Here is a 26,359-nt window from a genome sequence, read left to right on the forward strand (position 1 = left end):
CCCAGCCTTCCTTCACCGAACTCAGAGGTCCTCTCACAGGGTGACCATAGAGAAGCTCAAAGGGGCTGAACCCAAGAGACTTATGTGGTACCTCCCTGTATGCAAAGAGACGGCACTGCAAGAGGACGTCCCACTTACGCCTCATGGGTTCTGTTAGACCCATAAACGTGCCCTTCAAGGTCTGGGTGAATCTCTCCACCAGACCGTTTCCTTCTGGGTGGTAAGGGGTGGCGAACTTGTAGGTTACACCACACTCCTTCCACAGGGATGTCATACTTGGATATGAAATTGGTCCCCCTGTTAGAAACCACCCCTCTGGGGAACCCCACTCGGGAAAATATCCCTTTTAATGTCCGGCCCACCACAGGCGCCGTCGTTGTCCTGAGAGGGATTGCCTGTGGGTACCGGGTGGCATGGTCCACCAAGACCAGGATGTACCTGTTGCCCATGGCTGTCTTGGGATCCAGTGGCCCCACAATGTCCATCTCTACCCTTTCAAAGGGCGTTCCAACAACTGGAAAAGGTTGGAGAGGAGCTTTGACCTTACTCCCACTCTTAGCACTTGCCTGGCAAGTTTGGCAAGACCTGCAATGTCCATCCGACTACCTTCACATTTGGGGTCAGAAGAGAGGGTGACAAGCCTGTCAAAGGTCTTGTCCTGCCCCAAATGTCCTGCCAAAGGCACGTTATGAGCCAGACCCTGTAGGAAGGCCCTGAAGCGATGGGGTACCACCAGCACACGGGCTGACCCAGGCTCAGCGACCTTAGGCTCACTGGACAGGACATCGTTCTCCCAGTAGATCCAATGTGATCCGGACTGATCACCAGCTGCCTGGTCTGCAGCCGGCCTCCGCAGACCCTCCAGAGAAGGGCACTCCTTCTGCTCCTTGCAGAATTCCTCCCTGGTGGGACCCCCCTTCTTGCTGCCAATTGGTCAGCTCAGAGATGTCCCCCAGTTCAGCTACCTGCTCCCCTGTAGGCACAGGGCTCCCCCTCAAGATCCGCCTCCTCCTAGTCCGTTTGAACTTCAGGGGCCGGTCTCCCGCGCCCCTTGCCCTTTCTCTTGGCAGGAACTTGGGCCACTGTTTCAGACTCCAAGTCCTCTTGGTCACCCTCTCTGGCCGCCATTGACTGAGTGGACACGCATGCCCACTCTGGCAACCCAAGCATCTCCAAGTGAGACCGGAGCTCAACATCCTTCCATAAGGACTACTTCCAGGGTGGTACTTAGAAGACCATCTACAGGCATGGAAGGGCTCAGAACCACCCTCAAGGGACCTGAGACCCCCCCTCGAAGGAAACTTACGCCCCCAGACACTGGCGCTCTGAATTGTCCAATGCAATTATTTGATGGAATGCCACTGGCACTACCTGCTTCTCAGAGACCAGGTGACACCGGACTGAGGTCACACTGGCTCCAGTACCTCTGACAGCCTCTACCCTTTTCCCATTGATGGTCAGCCAGGTGCTGTATTTCTTTGTGTTAGGGGGCACCAGGTTTCCTGGGACCATCTCACTGTCCCCTAGTGAGACGAGGGTCGTTTCTGCAGGGTCCCCACCCTCCTGTGGGTATTCCTCCTCACCATGTGCTACAAGAGCCAACACCTTGGACTGCCCACCGGTGGGTGGCTGTGCCCCCTTTGTGCACTTGGGGACCCCCTTCATGTGACCCACCAGGTCACATGATAAACACTTGCGTGGGGTGGAAAGCCTGCTGAGACCCCTTGTTTCTTATCTCCTGGGGGATGGGAACCTTTACCCTGGGTGCTAGTTTGGGGCCCTTAAGATAACTCCTGTTTTTTACCCCCCCCCCCACTTTCTGCTGGGGACCCTGCCCACTTTTGGCTGAGTCTCCCCTATACCCTTCCCTGTGGACCCTGATACTCACCCAGCGCTCCTCCTCCATAGGAAGCTTCCTGGGGTCAGTCAGTTTACTATCAACTAGGTGCTGGTGCAGATCTGCAAAACATAGACAAGACAAGTGCTCCCATGCAAACAAATTGTAGAGTCCCAGAAAATCTGTCACATTACTGCCCTTGACCCAGCCATTCAGTGACCAGCAAAACACATCCACACATTCCAACCAAGTGTTGGCATCAGACTTTTTACTGAACCTGAACTGATCCCTGTACTTTTCAGGAGTAAGACCATACTTAATGAGAAGGGCGACCTCCATGTCGGGATAGGTGAGGTGATACCCTTTACCCACAGCTATTAAAGTATCCCTGGCTTCTTCCGGAAAGAGAGGCCACAATCCTGCTCCCCAATTCTCCTCAGGAACCCCATTCATGTGTATCGTGGCTTCGTAACCCTGAAACCACCTGTGTATGTCATCCCCCTTCTTGAATTTGTTGCTCACATTCTTAGGTATGTGCACAAATCTTGGGTTACCAAAATATGCTAGAAAAACAGTTCCTTAATGTCGGTAGCTCTGATTGGGGCTAACACAGCGTCGTGAGCAAACAGATCCAAACAGTTCTGGCTGACCACGGTGTTTCGGGCCAGCTACAATGTCAGGAAGAACTGCAAACAGTACCTTTTAGAAATGCAGGGTGTCGGCGACCTCTCGTTGTTATGTTATGTTAAATCCATTTATATATCGCGCACAGATACTCAGAAGAGTGTCCCGGCGCGAAAGCACGGCGTCCGCAGGCGTCGGTTCCGGAGGTTAGTGCAAGAGTCGTCGGGGTCCTCGAAGTCACACATGTTGCAGATCGATCTCCTCTCTCTTGAAGTCAGGAGCGCTGGCGTCGGCAGGCGTCAGGTGCTGCGGTGCAAAGTGCCGCAGTGCGGCGTGCGGTGCCCTCGGGTCACTGTGCGAGCAGTGGCTCGGTGGCGGCATCAGATGGCGTAGTCGGTGAGACCAGGGTCAATGCGGTGCTCGGCGCGGTGCTGGCAGGTCGCGGTGCAAGCAGCGGCGTCGTCTTTGCTTGATCGCTGTCGTAGGCTGACAAATTGGAGTCGAAGGCGCCGGCGTCGGTAGGCCAAGCCTGCAGTACAGGAAGAGGGCAGTGCGTCGTGTAACTTCACAAGCTGTGCCCTCGAACCACGGTGCAAGCGGTGCCGTAGATTTCATCACGGAGCTGCGTCGTTGGGGATACCAAGGCGGCGGTGCGGAGTGTGGTGCTCACAGGTCGCAGTGTGAGCAGCGGCTCGGTGGCAGCGTCAGCATGCGGCGTCGGTGAGACCAGGGTCGCGGTGTGCTCTGCGGTGCCATCAGGACACGGGTCGGCAGCGTTGTCGTCGACATCGTGGGGTTGCTTTTTCTTCTGTTGCAGCACAAAACACACAGTTCTCAGTGCTGAGGGCAGAAGAGCTTAACGTCTTTGCTGTTCCTGAGACTTCTTGAACAGGGGGCAAACTCTAACTCAAGCCCTTGGAGAAACTCACAAAAGTAGATTGGAAAAAGTTCAGTACAGTCCTTTCACTGCCCAAGACAGACACAACAAAGCACACAGCAAAGTGGTAGTTCCTCCGCACAGCTTCTCCAGCTCTTCTTCTTGGCAGTCTTCTTGGTCCAAAAGAGTTCTAAAATTCAGGGGTCTGGGCCCCAATATGTATATCCCAAAATCCTTTTGTCTCTTAGGCAGAGAATGTCTGTGCCCAGCCAGAACCAGTTCTGCCTTCTCTGGTTTTACTTCCTGGCAGGAGGTGGAGACAGCATAGTCAGAGGCAGTCCAGGCCCTTTGAGGTGCAAGGAAATCTCCTCCCCCTTCCCCAATTCCAGTCCAGGTCTATTCAGCCCTTTCCTCACCCACCTAGACTATCTGGAGCCACTCTGCTCCCCAGCCTTCTGTCATCCAAAACCCAGACAGGCAATCCACATTCCAGCAGATGCACACAGGATGCCTGAGAAAGAAAATACCTACTTTTAAAAGTGGTATTTTCAAACACAATGTAAAAATCACCTTCACTAAAAGATGCATCTTTAGATTCTGAGTTCAGGCATACTAAACGTTATTCTCCTACCTAATTCCCCGGGCCAGTTATGTTTATAAAATGTTATAAACAAACTCCCCATTCTGTCCTATGGGGAACAGGTAGCCTTGCAATAGTGAAAAACGAAATTCGCCGTAATTCGCTATCTAGACATGCCACACACACTAGGGCATGTCCTACCTTTCACATACACGGCACCTGGCCCACAGGGGTACCTTGAGCCTACTGTAAGGGTGGCTGACATGTAAGAAAGGGGAAGGTGAGGGACTGGCAAGTGTGTGCACTGGCCAAGTCGGCATGGCAGTTACAAACTGCGCGCAGACTCCGCAATGGCAGGTCTGAGTTACCTTTTCAGGGCTACTCACGTGGGTGGCACAATCAGTGCGCAGGCCCACTGGTTGCATATAATTCACAGGCCCTGGCACACTTCAGTGCACTTTAGTAGGGACTAACAAGTAAATCAAATATCCAATCAAGGAAAAGCCAATCCATATTACACTTTCCCACAGGAGCACTTGCACTTTACCACTGATCAGCAGTGAGAAAAGTGCACAGGAACACTACGCCAGCAAAAACAGAGTCAAAACCAGGAGGTCCGAAAGCAGAAACTCAGGGGAAACACGCCAAAAGATGCCAAGTCTTACAGTGAGTTAAAAATACCTAAGAGATACCAAAAATCTATTTAATCCGGGGTCCCCTTGGTAGAGATCGAAGTAATGGGTCAATTGTTTGCTCCTAATTACGAAGAAAAACAATTAAGCAACATGTGCACATTGTGTAGATTGTGTATTTTAACGTCATTGTATACTCTCTGAGGGCAACCCAGGGAATGTTTTATATTGACTGTATACTCCCGGAGGGCAACCCAGAGTATGTTTAATATTGAAATATCACACTATTTTTCTCTTTCAGACTGGAACATAGGAAAACCTCAGTTGGTTTACGCCCTATTAGGAACATATTTGACTTACAACTCCATGTAAACACATTTTGGTAATCATTTGATACCAGTACGTAGCCTCCAACCCTGACCAAGGATATGGACACTTATTTTCACTCATTTAGTCCTGTTGAAACGCCATGGATCCCTCCTGGACCTGGAGGCATGAAACATGTTGACCTACACAATCTGCAAACATTGCAAGGTGCTTTTCTTGGTAATTAGGAGCAAAGAATTGACACGTTACTTTTATCTTTACCAAGGGGACCCCAGATTAAATTGATTTTTGGTACCCCTTTGACTTATTTCATACACCTGCACTTATCACGGCTATTCACTTAAAATATCTCCGCCAAACTGCCCTCTCACGGGGCCCGTGGGGTACTGCAGCGCCGAACCCACAAGGAGCTAAGCCCGATGATGAACCATGACACCCCCACGGGTGTGTGAGGGTGCCACTTACTAAATAGGAAGACCCCTCTCATTTGGGCCATTTTACCACCCTGAGATACACCCCTATAGGAACTGTTACCCTACCAGCATTCTCATTTAAACGGTGTGAACAGCTTTAGTAGAAGTATTGTAAATGTGTGCAGCCATGGGAAGTTAACAAAAAAAAGTTCCACACAAAAGCGAATGAACACAGTAATTCAGCCACAGGAACTGATAAGAGCCTCCCTTTAAGATATATTAAATACAAGAGATTTCACAAGCACAGCTCAAGCACTGAGCCTGCAAAAAATAAAAAGACCTGGAGCAGCCTGCGGCCAGTGGAAGGACACGGACCAGAGAGAGTAGTACGTGGTCCATACTCCATGGTAGGGACACAAACAAAGCTCCAGGATCAAACCAAGGTCAGGAGGCTCTGACCAATAATAAGCAAGGAAACAAGAGTGATGTCGGAGCCAACCAATGGTAAGTAAAGGGTGAGCTCTAAGCCTCTTTTAGGATTTTTTTTTATTTACAAGAGACTTAACGAGCGCTGTGCAGGTGAAACCTAAAAAGGAATGATGTCATTACACAACCAGGACTAACTACTTGTTCCATCAGGAATGGAGTACTGCACTCCCCTAACGGCACATATCGGACCCTGGCTGTAATAATCGTGTGTAACCCAAAGATAACACTCAACAAAGAGCTTTCTACACCCATCTTACACATGAATGACCATGTAATGAAATAAATCTTGTGTATTCATTTGTTTCTGGAAAGATTATTTAGTGACGGTGGGTTTACTACGCTAGTTGTACACTTTGCAAACCAACTACATTGAAAATATTAAGCACAGTGTACTAATTTAGCTCTCAGCAACTTTCCCCAAAGTAGTGACTTTGCCATAAATATAGAGACATTGGGATGTTTAACCCTTGTGACTGAATTTCAGACACTGGACAGAAAACCTGGGCTAAAATTCTGGCTTCTACGCTAGGCAAAGAGGTTACATGGGGGGCCACTTGACAGCTATTAATATATACACCATGTTGGCTGCCACCATAAATTGCTTAGAGTTGTTTTTCTTATATGCCATAATATCAACCAAGGCTTCTGGCCTACCTTTACATACAGGTGCATTCACAGACACGTGGTACGAATGTTAAGTTCAAGCAGCCGCAGAAACAAGTTGTCAGTTACTGATTTTGCGTCCTGGGTACTCAGTATTGAGGTTCTTTAATTGTGACTCTATCTTACATTTGTCGTCATTTTTGTGTTGCCTTTACACAGGCTGCTCTATTCATGAAGTGTCTCTGCCCTTTGGACTGCAACGTGTTGAAACCACCCTCTGTCCTTGCTTTGAAATCAATCTCAGACACCAGCTGGCCTAACTGCATACAGACATGTCCTGCCACTACTGATTGACTTATAGGTGCTGTAATTGATTTACTTGTGGGTTGGGCAGAAACACGACATAAGTGGGACGTTCTGGTTATATGATGCCTTGTTTTGAATGTTTTCCTATTGGCTAATATTTTGCAGATCTTATATGTCCATATTAGGTATTTTGCATGCTTGCAAAAGCTAGGACTGCCCCTTACTTTTGTGCTGAGTTTGTAACCCTAAGCATATAAAAGGCCTCTGTGTTTTGTACTCTTTAGACTGCCTCATTCAGTTGCTAAGGCTCCTGTGTGACGTAGTCTCACTTAGTTAAGTTTAATAAAGATGTCTTTTCATATTTCAGCTTCTGTGCCAAGTTCTTTGTATTAGTGAGACCCCTGAGAATGAAGCTTACAGTTCTTCAAATGGCGCCCAACAACGCGGGCCTCATCAGAGAAGTGACTTTCTGAAGGAGTGATCTTGTCAGGAGACTGAAATCTACTGAGGAGGACAGGACGGGACTCTACTACTCTGTGCACAAGGATTCTGAAGCTTCTTAGTCTCTGCAGCCCAGTATATTTCTGATCTTCCTGATTTTGACCCTCCACATGATGTCACTCCTGACTGAGAACCTTTTTTGGCGGGAGTATTCTAAAAAAGGACCGTTAGGTCATTTAGAATTTGGCAGTTAGAATTTGGACAACCTTTTGATTGGTAAGAGTAAGGTAGTTTAGTAACGCTTACTGTAGCTTTGGAATTTTGGAATTTGTGTTGGCCAACTTTTGATTTGTATGGATTTGATATGCAAATAGCAATTTGTGTAGACTGGTAATGAGGAGATTGTTCTCTATTTGGTTTTGTTGAACGGTGCACGTACGAAAAGTACATTAAGCACTACTTTGATTATAATATTGTATATTCTGCAATATTTTTGGCATGCCTGTTTCAAAGCTCACATCGAAGAATGTGTTGCTTTATTTGGAAGGTACCATAGTGTGACGTGAAATTAATTAGCCGGCTCTGCTAGAAGGAATACCTAAATAGGTTTAGGTATACAAACATATTTCTTCCTTGGTGATTCTGTATCCCCAGGGAATTAAAATATGGACATAATACATACAAGGATCCTTTGTTCTGTGCAATTTTATGAATGAAGATATGCAGAGCGATTTTTGGTGTTCTGCCAGCCAAAGCTAGTGAATTGAGTGTATTTTCGCTTCTTGGACATACATCAGTCTGTTGGGCTGTTTTTTCAGTCTTTTGGAACAAAATTGAGAAGCGCTTCTTGTAAATATGACTTACAACTATTATTTACAAATGGTTTGGTTTAAGTACAGTCTGTGGGCTGTCCTTTGTTTCTGTTCTGAGTATTGGTTTGTGGGTTAAATGTGTGTTTAAATGTCTATGTGGTTTTCCCATTAGTACAATTTCTGTAAGTGAATAGTGATGGCGCTATTCACGAAATAAATGGCTAAAGCGCGCCGTATTGTGTGTCCTGAGTGTTTGACCCCTTTCTGTTTATGTCTGAAATGAGCTCAATGTCTGTTCGTGGTTTTTCTTGATGTTCAGTCTATTAAGCAAAATGTCTAAATGCTTAAAAACTAAAATTTTAATTCACATTCACTAGGAATAAAAAAGCCTCAAAAACGAAAATTGTGCGTTATGTAGAAAAATAAACTTATAGTATTTTTTACTTACATACATTGTATTAGATATTAACAGGCAAACACTTCAGCTGAAGTACATTTTTTGCTGAACTCAGACGCATATTATAGAACACGCATTGATGTGTCTTAGTTTGAAAAAGATTGCCACCATGCTTATGTTACGATACTGAAGGAGAACTTTTATTGCCACTGAGCAAATAGCTGTTGCCTTTGTAAGGTCACAGAATAGACAGGAATATTTACTCAAGCCAGGACTTTGCCCTCAGTTGCATGGGTGAAACTTTGCATTTCAGAATGTTGTTTTAAAAAGGTCCCAAAACTAAGGTTCATTATTTTTTATTATAGGAAGACATTTCAATTAAGGGTTTTCCTCTCTTTAAGCATTTCTCTAAGCATATTCTTGGTTCTATTGCTAAATAATAATTAACCCATGTAATGAAGAAACATTTAAAAAGAAAGAAACAGTAACAGATGCTGAAACAAGATAAGGCAAGTGCAAGGAAACTAAAAAGTTAAAGATGTCTTGAACGTTGATTGGCAATCTCAGATAAAGATCAATCAGGGAAATTGGCTTTGCGAGGTCAGTTTCTTACAGTTCATTTCAGAGTCAACCTGGTTAATGTGTACATGAACTGGGGAGGTCAGGCCACCTTGTTCGCCAGGCTATCTTTTCAGGCCTACGTGGCACAGAGCAAAAAAAAAAAGAAAATGAAGTCAGATTCGAGGAATTACAGAACCTTAATATGTGGAATTATCAAAAATGATTGGGTTTATTAAAATAATTATTCATTAAGCAAAATAATTAAAAATAAGTGCTACAAAATTCGTTTTTTACTATTCATGAAGCTTAATACTTATACTGTGACCTCCTAGCATTATAATTTAATTTAAGTTATGTTATACTGCATAATGAGGACATTAGCATATAGAATTTCACTTGGTGCAGGCGTGACAAACTCATTTTTCTAAGGAATTACATGAGATATGTCTAATGTCCAATCTCTGCAATCTTTAAAGAACATTCTGAGGATGATTAATATGTATCACAATTGTAGGATCTTTATTTTTAAGTGCCCCATATATCAAAGTCGAATTTGGGTAAAATATAGGCATTTTTGCCATTTACAATAGCTTTAAAGTGCTTTAGGCTTCATTAAATGCATACATTTAGGTATAATACAAATTTGCAGGTTGTTCCCATTTGGGTTTGCTTTCAAATGGCTCAGTGAGCCAATGTGCCCGGTGCAGAGGTTTGAGTTTAATATCAGGGTGGAAGGTTTTAACTTTGGCTGGACCTAACTGACACCTTCATCCATTTAAGGTTGATGAAATGAGTACCATTGCAAACAAGCATTTGTTCTAAAAACTGGTATGTGTGTTATTATGTTCTGCGAATTATTCACAGTAACTGTTTTAATAATCTAAGTATAGAAATAAACTGTAGCCCCTAACAGGAGTAATATATATATGTGTTTTTAAATAGGGTTGGTTTTTGCAGGTTAGAAAGAGTTGGGAAGGTTTTTTTTTTGTCTTTTTCAGCCTTAGAGTGAGGGAGAGGGAGAGGGCTGAGGAGCCCGCAAGGCAGATTTTGACCTTAAGGTCAGTTTGGTGGGAGTTAGGAGTAAGTGTAAACAGATGGAGAAATCATTGCTTGGAAAAGCAGGGCCTCAAAGGGTGTTGGCGCACGGGACACGCAGAGTGTCTGTGAAAGAGTTTTTGGGACGTCAAAAGTAAGGTGGTTTAGCATGTTTTCAAAAGATGGTTGGTTACAGTTGATATTTTGTGTGTTATGTGCAGTGTCAGCAGTATGTTGAAAAAGATGTTTTTTTTTTAATGACTTCTTTTGAAAAGAAATGTTCGTGCGTTTTACATATTTTTGCATTTTATCCTTTTATGAATTGTTCCTGCTGGTCCTGTGTGTCAGAAGCGACACAGTAAGTTGTGTTTGACAGCCAAATCTCCACTAACTGGTGATCTGCTGCCAAAAGGAGGGTAAGGAAAGTAAAAGAAAGTGTGAGGAAAGTAAAAGAAAGTGTAATTTTGATTTTAAGCCTGACAAATTAAGCAGGCCTGAATATTGGGTTTTGGGCTGCAGGTTCACAGTGCATAAAGTGCATGCAATGGTGTTGTGTGTCACCGCTTATTTACATATGCTATTTGTACTTTGTCTATGCTTTTTGTGCTTGATATACAGCGCGTATATCTGATGGCTTGGCATGTGTGTGTTTTTTGTATTTTATGCATGTTTTTGTTTTATGTTGCTGCTTTAGATACTATTACAAGTTCACCTGTGTTGTGAAGGGTTCTACATGACGATGTATATCGCTGCACCACAGTTGGGTGAATTTGCGCTGATACTAAATTTCACAGATATGATTTTTTATGCTGTGAACAAGACAGACAACACTTCACCAGTGTATGTCAAATTTGGCTATATAGTATTGAAGTAAAATAAAAGATATACAGGATCGAAGTGTGTCACCTGCTGTTAGTCACGCTACTGCCCCCCTTCCCTTAAGGAACAGGCAGCCCTAGATTTATGTATCCTGATTGGACGCAAGGATAAATTATAGATCTGTGACTCTTGTACATGGTGACCTAATTTCTATATTACATTAGTCCGTTTTGTTCTGCTTCCTAAGTAGTGTATGGTTTTGTACCATAAAGGAAACAATGTTTCATTTTTCCCTGAAGAAGGAACTGGAGCATTAGCTGAGATTACCGTATATGGTTTAGCGGCCAGTAATTCTATGTTCTTCCTATAGATTTTTCTTTTGTTACTTCTCCCCTGACCGATGTCGCATCGTGCCTAGCTATTGGGGATTTTAGCTGTGTCCTAGTTCCATTTATCTTTTCCATATTCCTTTCACCAGTTAGCCCTTTTATTATTTTTGTATTGTTCAGGTTCACACTTCCAGATTGCAGTAATGTACCAGAAACGCCCATATTATGTATAATTCCCTTTTGTATGACCAGACTGGTTTTCAAGAATTTTCTTTAGGCCTACTTTGATGTTTTCCAGTCTGACTGTCAGGATAGTGATGGATTGGTTAACTGACTCAATACTATAGTAAGATAAGTTTTCCACCTCAATAGGAAATACCTTACATTTATTTTTTTGAACATGACACATTTTCAATGACTGTTTTATTTGGATTTTTACCCTTTTGTTCCTGCTTCTTTAATTTTTGGTGGGATCAGATGTGTTCCAAATAACGGAAATACCAGGACTCTCTATTTCTTTTCTTTTGTTTCCACATTTGATCATTAGTCTGTGTATTGCATAGTCCACCTGATGCACAATTATTAAAGGGAGGTATCTACATGTCCCTGATAATATGTATTATGCGATTTCTCTTTTGAGGTGTTGTAGATAAGGAATTTAGGAACACCTATATGTAATCATTTAGAGAGAAAAAATGTGTTTACCCCATTAGACAATGCCACTATGTGTGAGGACATCCATTCAGATAGAATTCCCATGTAGCTATCTACCCTTAGATGGCAGAGAATAATGAAGAGAACCCAATTGAAGAGGCTAGAGGCACTGTTTTGCCTACTGCCTTTGTCTTTGTATTCTATGAGAATGACAATGTATTTTAGATCACAATAGTCCCATGTCATATGGCCACTCCTTTGAAGATTGCAGGCCACCTGCTTGCAGTCCCCTTGTTAAATACAATGAACTGTTTTTGTACTAAATTGAACGGAAACTAACAACTGTGTCACATTTCCTACGTCACTAGGTTCTGCGGGATCAAGTCATAATAACCTGCGGAACTCACCCACAATCACATCAGTGACAGTTATAGATGAAAAGTCCCAGCACCCAGAAAAGTAGCAAGACTGGACAGCGATCGCCAGCGTGCCATCAGTGGTATCTCCAAAGTATTGTGCTTGCTTCATCAGAAGGCGTTGAACATCAGAAAAGAAGGAGGAGCTGGTTCGGTGCAAAAGAGCGAAAGAGAATGTTCCCTGCTGTTGATGGCAGGATTAGTTTGAGGCTTGAGTTTTCCACCTGTCATGTGCTGGTAACCTCTGACAGTGTGCAGTCCCTTGAGCCCCTGGGCCTGAGTTTTGGCCACACACCCCCTTTTCTTTTCTCCAACGGAAGTGCAGTGTACCGGAGGATCCAGAATTGGCACAAGGCACTACATTGTGGTACCTATGATTAAGTGAAAGAGCAGCTCGAGCATCCTCTGACACTGAATAGAGAGTGTTGGAGCCTGAAAGTGTTGCTGAGTGTGACAGTCTGTTGCTCTTTCCCGATTAATAGTACTTGGGTCTGCATGAGATGATCTGTGCCCATGACTAACGAAAAGCACAATATCTGTAGTGCCTGCAGCACAGGAAATATATTGGTGCACTGCATTGAGACGTTGAGACTTTCAAGTGAGCTGTGAGTGTTTGCCAGGAAGGCACTCCAACGGATACTGAGAAGCACCATTTCCATGAAAGGCCTGAATGAAGAGGCCCATGCGGAAGAAAACAACAGAAGCAGATTTGATGGACAATAGAAACCTGCCAGAGAGGCTTCGACGGACTCTGGGTATTTCCCGTGCGATTGCATAGAATGGGTAGTTGGAGACTGATTCTTATTGTTTTACTGGCATTGTCAATAGTCACTGAAATAACTAGGAGCCCTGAAAATGTTTGCAAAATAATTTTAGGATTTGCCTGTGTAATGGCACAAGGAGGGTCTGAGGTTCTTTAATTTTGACTTCATCTTACATTTGTCGTCATTTTTGTGTTGCCTTTACACAGGCTGCTCTATTCATGAAGTGTCTCTGCCCTTTGGACTGCAACGTGTTGAAAACCCCCCCTCTGTCCTTGCTTTGAAATCAATCTCAGACACCAGCTGGCCTAACTGCATACAGACATGTCCTGCCATTACTGATTGACCTATAGGTGCTGTAATTGATTTACTTGTGGGTTGGGCAGAAACACGACGTAAGGGGGACGTTCTGGTTATATGATGCCTTGTTTTGAATGTTTTCCTATTGGCTTATATTTTGCAGATCTTGTATGTCCATATTAGGTATTTTGCATGCTTGCAAAAGCTAGGACTGCCCCTTACTTTTGTGGTGAGTTTGTAACCCTAAGCATATAAAAGGCCTCTGTGTTTTGTACTCTTTAGACTGCCTCATTCAGTTGCTAAGGCTCCTGTGTGACGTAGTCTCACTTAGTTAAGTTTAATAAAGATGTCTTTTCATATTTCAGCTTCTGTGCCAAGTTCTTTGTATTAGTGAGACCCCTGAGAATGAAGATTACAGTTCTTCAGTATAGGTGCACATTTCAGCATCGGGGACAACTTCCCCAAATTCTTGGAAACACACTGGCCAGAAGAGTTGCTTAATTGAGACCGTATGCTGAGCGCAACCATTAAGATGTTCTGCATGCCGAAACCATGGATAAATCACATTTTTATTTTGTATAGTGACAACCGACTAGCACCAGACCCTTCTCTCTTTGCATCCAGAAAGCAAGGAACACGCATAAATAAAAATATATGGGTGGAGCTCATTAGTAGTGGAAAGATGGCACACTATTGTAGGAAGGTGTGTCACACACAGAAATGTAAAAATAACATTTAAAGTGAAATACGCACCCAGTGTATATCCACATACACCACTTGAGAAACAGAGGTAACTTGCAATTGCAGCCATATTATGGATGTCTCCCAACAAAAGTCTTTAGCCAGTTTTCATCCTAATTAACGCCTGTAGAAGGTCTGCCAGAAAGAAAAGCATGCACCTGCCAATTTATTGAGCTGGGCACGAAAGGATTTACTCGTGTCTTCGTCTTTCCTAGTCCTCTTCTCCTTATTGTGGCAGGCAGGTCATTTAATCCCTTTCAACTCAAAAAAGGTTCCAACTCCCTGAGGGCCTCAACCATGGAACAGAGAGAGCTTGAAGACAAACTCCAGCTAGAGGCAGCAACATTAAGAACATGTTATTCCCTAACAACAGGTGAACACACTGTACTTGTAATCAAGGATTTTTTTAATCATATGTATTGATGTCTTTATCAGTTTTAAGGTGTAGTTAAACTGTGGTATTGGAACTTGTAAGGCTCACGCATGCTTTTGGAATGTGGTGACGGGTACCAAAGGTTGGAGGACCCCAAAGATCATGGATTTGATGTGTGCTCCTCTTCATCCTCAGCAGACACAAATTGTGTACACAGTAGAGGTTTTATTGACTGCAGTTACGTCGCTTTACTACTCTATGAGCAGTGAAAGAATGGCGGCTGCGATGCAAAATATTACAACTTCCTACCCAAAACCTTCTGCCCTCGTAATAAAACCTTTACTGTGACCAGCATCCTTTCACCGTCCCACACGCACCCTTGTGCATCCCCAAAGGTGCAGCATCCACCTTCGTCACTGTGCCACACTGCCACCCCTCCTCCTTACCATGGGCAACACGAAGCCCTGATTGTAATCCGTGTGCTCTCCGATCAAGTTCACCCGGCCGGGGGCGGATACTGCGATTTTGGGAGCGGATCCCCCAAACGCCTCTAGGTACAGCTGGCGCGCGGAGGCCAGCAGTGCCCCGGGGTCTGTAGGAGTCCCGGACATGATGCCCACTAGAGACGTTCAAAGCTTCGAAGGGACGCGTCTTCGGTGCAGGATTCAGGGCAGGGCTCACTCTGTGCCAGAAATTCTAATTAGACGATGACTATAATTATGTCAGGATTTGGAAATGTCCTTTCTGTAAGGAGTACGCCACTTGGAACCAGGATTTGTGAAGAGAGCCTTGTACTGGGTGGATTTGTAAAGATAACGTCACCTTGTGCAAGGGTCTGAAAAACAGCTCCGGCGTGACCAAGGCTAGGGTGTTTAAAAAGAACACCGTGAATTGCAAGATTTGTAACCAGAAATGCTGGATTGCGACACACGGAGTAGCTGTGTCAGCGTAACTTCAAGCACAGCTTCCCTCCGCTCGGGAGGAGCAAACACAGTAAAGCGCTGTTACCGCAGGCTCTGAAAACAAGACGCTCGTGTGTAGCCACATGAGTAAACTGCTACTTTGTCACTCCGCCAGGCGGTGCGAGACTACGCCACAACCACCTGTCATAGGTAAAAGTATCAGCACCCGGACGTTACTTCCGTACCACTCTAAGACTTTCGCCTTTTCCCTGTTTGTATGTTCCCACCCAGGATCCTAATCCCGCCCCTGTCTCCTCCCCCCAATTTACTTCTCTTCCGCTTCCTGCTTTCATTGCAATTGGTGACGCACCAAGCTGTGACCTGTCAGAGAGAAGTCCTTCTGCGCAAGCGCCCTGAGCCACTGGGCTCCCCCAGTTGAACTATTCAGGACACAATTTTACATAAGTAAATAGACAACCAACACAAGCATAAGTCACAATAAGTTTATATTAGGTTGAGACAACCTTGCTCTGCATCTGTTGTGTATGTGTGAGTGAAACTTAAACATCTGCGTTTGCGTATTAAAAAAAATTAAGAAAACGATCAAAGTTGAAGGTTTTTCAGATCATACATGCCCACTGTCCCCCATTGAAAACAAGCATTTGCAATGCAATAGGTCTCGCATTAGGAAAGTTTGAGCTTTGGTATTGTTAATGACAAATTTTGTATTTGTGTTGGTTTTGAAAATAGCTAAATTAATAGCTTTGTCATTTACAATTCCAATAGTTTTAACTTTCGCAAATGTGACACCTATAGCATTTGTAATGCAATATGTGTTGTATTTACGTGACTTAGATGTATTGATATTACAAATAACAATGGCTTTTCATTTTTCTTAATAATTAATACTTAAATAAAAGTTCTTGTAATTTATAATGGCGATAGCTTACATTTTTGTAAATATCTTGTGAAGATTATGTTCAGTGTATTTTATTGTGACGAAAATCCAAGAACAGAAGTTAAATATTAACATTTTTGTGACATTTGTAATATGCTGTGGTGGTGATGAGTGATGCTGTGGTGGTCCTGAGTGATGCTGTGGTGGTGTGATAGAGGGAGGAGGGAGGGCGATAGAGGGAGGGAGAAGGGCGATAGAGGGAGGGAGAAGGGCGATAGATGGAGTGAGGGAGGGCGATAGATGGAGTGAGGGAGGGCGATAGATGGAGTGAGGGAGGGCGATAGATGGAGTGAGGGAGGGTGATAGATGGAGTGAGGGAGGGCGGTAGAGTGAGGGCAGTAGAGTGAGGGCGGTAGAGTGCATGAGCCTGTGCCTTGATGTGCGCATTCCCACGCATGTGAGTATTATTGTAGGTCTGTTTGCGTACAAATGTGTGGTGTACCTTTGTACAAGATTATCCTTGTTAATTTGCATACGGTCAAATACCGTCAAATTGCATATTAAACTTTCTGAAGGTTCTTCTCTATTGGCCCCGGGATAATGTTAATCTTTATAACACCATTCTGACAAGCAACCTGCTGATTGTGCGTGCGAGATATTGGGGAAATCCGAGTGACATAACCAAAGCAGGTGAAAAATAATGAAGTCAGACTGCCATGGTATGGCAGTCAGTTGAAATTTCTTATTTTGCAGAAACAATGCCCTAAATCTGCTGCTTATTTCTGCAATACAAAGATGCACATCCCAGTGGTGCGTGCGCGTGCACACACAAAATGTTTAAAATGCCATGCAATGCCACATTTCCATTAGTGAACTGCGGGCCTTCTTAAAAGGAAAGACACCCCGTGGGGGGGAGGGACGAGAGGGAGGGGGAGGATGACAGAATGAGAGATGGGGAGATAGGCGGTCCCTTTCAAGTGAAGCTCACGGCCTCACGGCCGTGAAAGCGGGATGTAATTAGGGGGGAGGAGAAGTGAGGCCGAGACGCTGGGGAAGCAACAGATGCCTGTGGGAGGGAGACTGATGGCTTTGATGTGGACGCGCTTTCCGCACGAGTGCACCACAGGAACTGTACGAAATCTGCGATGGTTTCAGACCTTGGTTTGCCCTCTATACTCTAGTTTATTATCCCTTGCGGGATTAATAGGCGATACCTAAAAAGGGGATGCACTTTGGATGTCGCTATCACATTGAAGCCCAGCTCTAATTTCAACAAATACATGAAAAGGGGAGGGCTTTCATTGGGCATTCAGGAGTGTCGAGCTCAATAGCGGGACAACAAACAGGGCTAGCAAGGGCTGCTATTGGGCAGGGTGGCATGTCTTGCCAAAAAAGAATTACACATGGATTGCGCAGAGAAAGTAGAAGTATGTATTCTTGGAGGAGTTCAGGTGCTTCCTGTTTTGCATGCTCGGCGACTGCCAGAATCACTGGAGACATTTATGTGAATTTGAGTCCCACCAGCATACACGAAAGGTAAACTTGTAGCTCTTGAAGAGCTTTACGACACATCAAGCCAAAAGGGCCTGGCCTTCATCAAACAGTGTATAGAGCCACAATGTTTTGGGAGAGTTTCTGCCCAGTAATGCATAAATCAGCCCAACTAACACCATAAGATCGGTGTCTTGCTCTCATTACCTATAGTGTGACTGCATCATTGTTCTTTCTTGTGTAATATTAAAAAATAAGCAAGAGCATTTAAACGCTGGCAAACCGACAAGATGGGAAGAGATCGGGCTACTGATCTTGTACAGTGCGACAGGTCACTGATGACAAAACAACAATGGTAACAAGTTCCAGTGCATGAAACTGGTACAGTTTGCCCCCCCCCCCTAGCTCGTTTTGTTTGCTATTGAATCAGCAGCATCTTACACTGAGGGAGAAGGCAGTGGATAGGACTATCAATTTCAAGCTTCCCCTTCATATAGTCAGCAGTGCATTCATAAATTGCATTATGGAGAACTGCAAGAACCTTTAAATTATTTCTGGTATTCCCTTGCAACCATTAAAGCCTTGAAGGGCAAGAGACATGCCCTCATGTAGGTAGGCATGTTAGTCATCATCATGTCAGCAGTGTTTTGCAACACTATTTGAATGTTCTATTAGGTCATGACAACCATGTTCATTACTGTAGTACATTTCCGACCCTATGATTGCTTTTGTAATTGTCTTCAGGCAAGAAATACAGGATCCAAGGTAGTACATTTAGAAAATGTCTCCAGTATAACACAAGCTGTTTAACTCGGTTAGTCACAGACATGGAAGAATCAAAGAAAACCCAGAGTTGTTAACTTTTTCACAACACGCTATCACAGTTTCCCCAGAGTTTTTTTCATGGAAATGGTGGAATGGTTTTACCTTACAGGATAAGACTATCAATAAAACAACCTGTCTTCACAGCAGACTCAACCACTTCTGGCTCAGCCACATCTAAATAACTGCATACATGAGGTCTCCAGAACCCTCTTTTAATTTTAGCTTTACAACGAAGGTCCACATTAGTTATTGTGAAAACATACCCCAAGGGCTAGTAATACTCAATACAAAGCCTGCGCTTTATTCACAAATATAAACACAGATAATCAATTGACTAGGAAAACGCAAGTCAAACACAGCTTCCTGAGATGACGATACTTCATGACTTTAGAATGCTTGTTTTCCCAAGAACAGAAACAATTCTAAATGCATGATCCAGGACACTGCGTTTTCTTTAATCCTATGGAGATGAATTAAGAATAGAGTATTGAGTTTACAAAAGATGTTTCCTACCCTGTTCTAGTGACAACCTGAGTACATGTCAACTAAACATTCATTACTCTCTATGTGGATTGGAGTTGTAGAGCAGCACAAATGTTCGAAATAAGACATGATCAAAATAGACATGGTAATGTTTACAGTTTTCTAGAACAAGGGACATCTTTGTAAGAAAAGGGTAATCCAGACTTATTTCAGTGGTACTGGTACGTGCATTTGACAATATACTTATGTGCATCAACTAATATTTTTCATCAACCTTCAAAAGGAGTTTTTGACATCACCCATCATTAGTTTTAGCGTTATGCACCAAACATTAAAAAGAGCAGCAGAAGAAAGAAATGCCTCTGGCATCGCTTTTAGTTCCTGGTGCATTTTTTTTTTTGGGGGGGATTATAAACTTTTATTCGTCATCCATGCACGCACACAGCTTTCCGCCTACAACCCTGGGGCCGGCAGCAAACTAGGATCATGTCAATACAATATGCAAGTCCATTGTTCCTGAAAGGGAGAAAGGAAGAAATTGTGTCAAACATTTCACCGGCGTCACCTGGTCCAGCTGCCTGAGCCTCAAGTAAAACAACAACATTATCATGCATGGACGCCATTGCCCAAAGTGATTACTCTCCAGTACTACGGGAGGGTGAGCTCTGCTTCCTCCAGTGCTGTATTGATAGTCTCTTATGGTGCGCGCATTCGACTACGTGGTCTAAGTCTAACTTTCCTAACCCAACATGCCCACTAACCCCCCTTCCCTCCCCCCTCAACTGCCTGTGCGCCTCATCCCGTAAGCTACTGCCTTCTCAATGTTATGTGTCTCGTGCCCCAGCCAAATCCTCCCGCGCCCTCCCCACCCATCCATTCTCTCACTCACTCTATGCTCCGAACCTGAAGATCTCCCCATGCGTGCAGTCTATGTGTCCTTGGTCTCTAGTGTCAGCGTTACCTGGGTGTCCCTCCCGCGTGGCCCCTCCAGGAAACTTGAAATTATCTAGTCCTCGTTGTCCCCCCCCCTTCTTGCTGCTCCTCTGTCTCCTCCCGATCCTCAACCGTGTCGTTCCTGTTCGAGTTGTATGTCAGGTATTGGTCCCAGAAGTTCCGTGGCCTACTCACAGGTGGTAAGAGTTCACTATACAGCTGGGATTGTGTGCAACTGTACAACATAGCCCTTTCCCATCCTCTTTTAGTTGGAAGCGGGCCGCGCATCCAACACATTGCTATCGCTCTCCGTGCCATAATTAACCCTATGCCAGCCAGGCGACGCGTAGCTGGGGGTAAGACTCTGGTATGTCCCAGCAGAGCCAATGCCGGGTCTACCGCGAGCTCCATCTCCAGTATCCGCCCCAGCTCGAGAAAAACCTCCTCCCAGAAGTTGTTTATCCCCGGGCAGGACCAAGCCAGGTGTAGGAAGTCCGCCACAGACGCACTGCAACGTTCACATTCAGGCGTCTGCCGGAGTCCATATCTGTGCAAGCGTTCCGGAGTGTAATACACTCTCTGTAAAAATTTAAACTGAACAAGCCTATGCCTAGCATTCAGCGACACCCGTTTCGTGTTCTGGCAGCAATATTTCCACATTTCGTCACTTATCTCCATCTGTAAGTCTCGTTGCCACTCCTGTCGGGCCTTCGAGGGTTCTTGTGTTCGGTGACACTGCCCCATCCTGTACAGTCGTGCTATCATCTTGCCGCTCGATTGTGTTTTTATTACGTAAGTCAGTTCTGGTAGTTCTGTGGGTTCCTCCATATCCGGCCCCAGCAGCTCCTGTAGTGCTGCACGGACTCTGTGCAGATGGAAACGGTGCAGCAGCGTCGTAGTGATCTGGGAGGGAGCAACCTGTTCCCAGGTGACTACCTTCCCGTCCTTGAACAGGTCCCCCAGCTTGTGTATGCCAAGCTGACTAAGGGCGCGCGTGACCCCCTTTTCTCGCAGCGGTGGAAGCCATATGGCCCATTCTATCGGGACCAGGGGGGAATACAGCAGTGTGCAGTCATGGCTTCTGGCCAAAGAGTGCCATGCGTGATTCGTACTCGTAATAGAGTCCAGAGTGCCAACACGTCGCGTGGCCGGTTCGAATACAGTAGCCGCTGGCTGGAGGGGTTTCGCAAAGAGCGTCTCTAGAATCACGTGTGGAATATTGCTATCCCCATGTATCCAAGTGTGCAAGTGCATCGCTTGCGCAACCCTATAGTACTGTTCTACGTCCGGGGCCCCCAGACCGCCTTGGTCATATGGGAGGGTCAGGACTTGCCACTTAACCCTCGGTTGCTTACCTCCCCATGCCAGTCTCGTGAGGGTCTGAATTAGCGTTTTAAAGAATGCCTTAGATAGGACCACCGGTAGGTTGCAAAAGAGAAACAAGAACCTCGGAAGCACCAGCATTTTCATGAGCGCAATGCGACCCGCGAGGGACAGCGGCAGCCTACACCATCTGTCAACATCGTCAACCAGTTTCATGTAGGCAACTCCGTAATTTTCCCTGATCAATACATCCGGGTCCGGGTGTAGTTTTATGCCTAAATACCTAACCGGGTCTTCCGACCACTGCAATGGGTAGTCCATGACAAATTTATTTGTCACCGGCGTCAGCGGGAATGCCACCGATTTCGACCAGTTTACCTTTAGACCAGATAGGGCTCCGAACTGCACTACCTCCCTTAGCACTGGCGCGAGGTTAAGCTCCGGGTCCCTTACGTACAAAAATGTGTCGTCAGCGTACGTGGATATACATATCTTATATGTAGGGAAATTAATACCTTCATGACTGTGGTATTCTCGGAGTGCACACGCTAGGGGTTCCGCCACTAGTGCGTATAGCAACGGGGAAAGTGGGCAGCCCTGTCGTGTGCCCCTGCTGATTCCGAACGCCTCTGTGACCGTGTCACCAATTCGTAGCCTGGCCGTCGGTTCGTAATACAAAGCGCCTATCATTTGTAGGAAGGGTTCACCCAGGCCCAGTTTCCTAAGTACCCTGGACATGAAAGGCCATTCTACAGAGTCGAAGGCTTTCTCCATATCCAGGAATATTGCCAATGCCTTATTCTCCGGCTTCACATGCTGCATCGTCCCCAGGACCGTACGAATGTTGTATGTGAGGTTCCTAGATGGGATAAAACCCGCCTGTTCCGGGGCCACCAGTACAGGGGCGAGGAGTGCAAGACGCGTCACCAGTACCTTTGCGTACAGCTTAGCATCAACATTGATCAAGGAGAGGGGTCTGTACGAACCGCACTCCGTGTCAGGCTTCCCAGGCTTGAGTATCGTTATGATGAGTGCCTCTCGCATAGTCGGGGGCATGGAGCCTTCCAAACATATGTCATCAAATAATGCTGAGAGGTATGGGACCAGCAGTTCTTTGAACGATTTGTAGAAGCCGACAGTCAGCCCATCGGCGCCCGGAGCGCTACCCGTCCGCATACTATCTAAGGCCTCCTCTATTTCCTCCCTCTGGATGGGCATCATAAGGAATTCTCTTTGCGAATCGGACAGTTGTGGCATCTTAATATAACTCAGGTAGTCGTCGATTGCCCCGTCCAGTCCCGTCGATTTCGATTCGTATAGAGCAGAGTAGTACCGCCTGAATTCCCCGACAATCTGTTCCTCGTCTGTGAGGGTCTCTCCCGTACTCGAGACCAACTCGCCAATCAGCAGTGGCCGCCGCTCATGTTTAATCATCTTAGCCAGGAGAGAACCAGGCCTTTCACCCTCGCCGTACATGCGGGCCGTGGCATATTTGCCCATGTGTTGTACCTCTCTGTCTGCCTCTGTGTGATATTCTGTCAGCAATTGTTTGATCTGATCTAGTGCGTCTCCCTCTGGTTCCGCCTGATGCCTCCCTTCAAGGTCCTTCAGCTGACTCTCTAAACATTTAAGCCGCTGTCTAATGGACTTCAGGGCACTGGAGTGTTTGGCCATGGCTATCCCGCGTATGTAGACCTTAAAGGTCTCCCATAGCGTCTGAAAACTTTCCACAGAGCCCGTATTCGTCACAAAGAAGTTTTCGATTTCATTCGCGATTTCCCCTCTGAACACCTCGTCTAGTAAAGAGTACGGGGGGAAGCGCCACGTAAAGGGGGGGATCCCGCGCACTGGCGATTCCAGGATCAGGAGGAGCGGAGAGTGGTCAGACAGTGTGCGTGGCAGTATATGACAGTCCCTTATATTATTAGATAGCTGTTGTGATACAAACCAGTAATCTATTCTAGTGTGTAATGCATGATACGCTGAATAATGTGTGTACCCCCCTCTGGAGTGATGTCTACTGCGCCATACATCCAAGAGATCCAAATGCACCATCTCAGTTTGGAGCGCCGTGGCAGCCGCCGAAGGGCTCCTGTTCGGTCCCGCAGATCTGTCCAGATCCGGGTCTAGAACCAAGTTAAAGTCCACGCCCCAAAGCATATACGAGTAATCATACAGTTTGCATCTCCGGGATAAGTCCGCGCAGAAATCAGGTGAATCATAGTTGGGCCCGTATACATTCACAATCAGCAAATCATGCCCCTGGCCCCTGCATCTGCAAATGACGTACCTCCCCTCCGGGTCCGTCTCTAGTGACGTCAATGTGAGTTTGGAGTGCGGGTTTACCCACATTAGTGTCCCTCTCGAGTGTGTGGTAAAGCCCGCTGCGATACTGCATCCCGCTAACCCCTTGTGCCGTAACATCCTGCTAGCAAGAGGCAAATGTGTCTCCTGTAGGAGAGCGAGATCTATGTTATACCTGCACAGGTAACTAAGGACCTTTCTCAGCTTCCTAAAGTCATTGAGGCCCCTGACATTCCATGTCAGTGCTCTCAATTGGGTCCGCGCTGTGTCGGACTGTGGTGTAACGTTCTCAACCCCCGCCATAGTGTATAGTGTGTGCAATAAGGCTACCTTGCAATAGAATCCATCGTACCCGTGGAGCGGGGTTTGGCAGTTGACATAGCATGTATTTGCCGGTCCCAAACCTAGTGGGACTCACCCAATTCTCAGTTGGCAGCACCTCGGCAGTCAAACCCAATAACAACTGGTACTCAAATACAAACCCCAACATTCCCCCCACCACCCACAGCAGACCCACCCCAATTTGGCCTTGCAGAATCCCATCCCACCCATCCCACCCCAGCAACAAGTAGAACATTCCCATGTGCACAACGCTCAGAAGAAGTAGGGCCTCTGAAAAGACAGGGGAACGTGTCCAGTTCTGTCAAGTCCTCTCCCGCCGCCGACCGCCAAAGCGAATCAAGATCAGCTCGGCGTTCATCCATCAGTCAACAGCCGTTTCTGCCAGTTCCAGTGCCGCTGTCGCAACTGCCGCCCTTTGACCTTCATGAATCTCCTCCTGGGGAGGGCGACGCAGCCTGCGCCGCCGTTTCTGCTGTCGCCATTGTCCTGCGGAGCCGGTCTCCGAGTGGCTCCCCGGTCGCGAGTCTCCCGCCGGTTCAGGTTCCTCGATGCCCAACAGCCGGCAAGCTTCAGTGAGAGAGCGTAGCTGGTGCACTTTGTTGTCCCATTTAAACACAATCCAGAACGGGTGCCCCCAGCTATATGTGACACCAAGGCGTCGCAGTTCAGCAGTAACCGGTCTGAATGATCTACGCTTCTCCAGGGTGATGGCCGCCAGGTCCTGAAAGAGTGTCGGTGAGTGTTCGCCATAGGTGACGGAGCCCAGTTGTCGCGCTTTGTTGAGAATCTCTTCTTTGGTGCGAAAGTCCTGAACGCAGACCAGGATATCCGCTGGCAATGCACTCGAGACTCTAGGCGGTCCAGTCCGATGTGCTCTGTCTAGAGTGATAGTGGAGTCAGCCGACCGGCCCAGAATATGGTTGAAAAGGCCCTGCGTGAACTTGAAGAGATCTGCCGTGTCCGGGGTGGATTTTACCCCTCTAATTCGAATGTTATGCCTCCGAGACCGGTTTTCCAAATCCTCAACATGCGATTGTAAGTCAACTTGCTGGTCTTGGATTCGGATAATTTCTTGCTGGAGCGCTTCCATCTCGACATCCCGGCCATCGCTCTTCGTCTCTAGGTCCGCTACCCGCTCGCCAATGGCGTCCGAGTCTCGCCTCAGCTCCCGAATCTCCCCCTTCAATTCAGTCTTAAGGAGCTGGAGGTCTTCCCGTAGGCCGCCAAATAGAGATTCCAAGAAAGCCCTCGTGACAGGCTCGTCAGCGCTTTGGGGGCTGTTGCCCGGTGTGCCGGCCGTTGACTTAGCGGGCGCCGCGTGGGTTCCAGCGCTTTGAAGGTCTGTTTTCTTCCCCATGGTGATGGGTGTGAGCAAGTCCTTAATGGACCTGTCCTTGCGCACTCTACCAGTCTCCATACTCCCCAGGCCTGCCAGCAGAACAGGCCAGGGTGGATCGGGCCGGAAGCTCGCCGCAGCACCAGTAGACAAGTACCGGACAGTCGGGGGCTAAGAGTCCGGCCCCCGTGGACCGCTGGCTGTCTCCACCGCTCCAATTACTCTCGCTGCTAGGGCCTAAGCGCCGGTGTCTCCCCCTCAGACAGTGTTCGAGGCGCAGGTCCAGGCGATGCAGTCCGTGTGGGAGAGCCAGTCTCTGGGCCGGGTGATGTCTCAAAATGGCGGCTCCCAGGTCACCGCTCCTCAGAGACCATGCGGCAACCGACCACCACCCGGGCCTCGATCGGGGCGGCACACGCTGGGGGCCACCGCGGCAGCGGCACCACTCTGGTGTCTCCACACTACCCCCCGCCGCCTCACGCTGTCTGCCGCGTAGGGTGGGGGCTCTCCTGCTCACCTCCAACGTCCGAGGCTGTAGCAGGTGCAAGTCTCGACCCGCACCCCCGTATGTGTAGGGGGGCAGAAGTGTGGCTGTAGGGAAGGCACGTGGGCACCAACCAGATGGGGCAAAGGGCGATTCCTGCTCGGGCGCTGCACAGGCCGCAAGCACCCGGCCCTAAAATGGCGGCACTCAGTTCAAATAATCACCTCCGGGACCGGGGGAGGCTCCAAGGGTGGTAGGCCACAGCTGGGGTGTCGGCGCCGTTTGTAGCTTCCCTCGGCTGTCCCAGAGCAGCAGACCGGAGCGGCGAGTCACCTGGGGGGGGTCGTCTCTGTCTCCCCCCTCTCCTCACCTCAAGCCGCTTCCCGGACTCTCCCGGCGCCGCAACTATCCCCGTTGCCACTCTCCAACAGTCCCGTGTGCGGCCCAGGGACTCCGGCTGTGTCGGCGTAGATATCTAGCAGGTCCGCAGAAGCCTCCACGGAGAAGCCGCGGGAGGCCTCGCGCTCAGTCGCGCGGGTCGGACCTGCCGCTGCCCGTCAGGGATGCCTCGGCGTCGGCTGTATGGCTCCGCCCCTCTCGGCCTCGTTTCCGCAGCTCCGGCCGCCACAGGCCCCTGCGGGCCGCGGTGCTCCTGTCAAGAATCCGTCCGGACCCTGTATCGCCGGTCCGCAACGCCGCCTCACAAAGGTC

The 26,359-nt window shown here is 47.0% G+C and overlaps 1 protein-coding gene across 1 annotated transcript in view; it reads right to left on the minus strand.

Annotated features, from left to right (window-relative positions):
- Positions 1-15,532, minus strand: part of GALK1 (galactokinase 1) — a 75,211-nt gene extending 59,679 nt beyond the window's left edge. The window contains exon 1 of the mRNA XM_078654541.1: positions 14,774-15,532. Within this exon, the coding sequence (XP_078510667.1) occupies positions 14,774-14,938 (165 nt within the window). The 5' untranslated portion in view covers positions 14,939-15,532. The remainder of the gene's footprint in view (positions 1-14,773) is intronic.
- Between the last annotated feature and the right edge of the window lie 10,827 nt (positions 15,533-26,359).

This window comes from Lissotriton helveticus, chromosome 7 (genome assembly GCF_964261635.1).
Source record: "Lissotriton helveticus chromosome 7, aLisHel1.1, whole genome shotgun sequence".
In the NCBI taxonomy this organism is placed as follows: domain Eukaryota; kingdom Metazoa; phylum Chordata; class Amphibia; order Caudata; family Salamandridae; genus Lissotriton; species Lissotriton helveticus.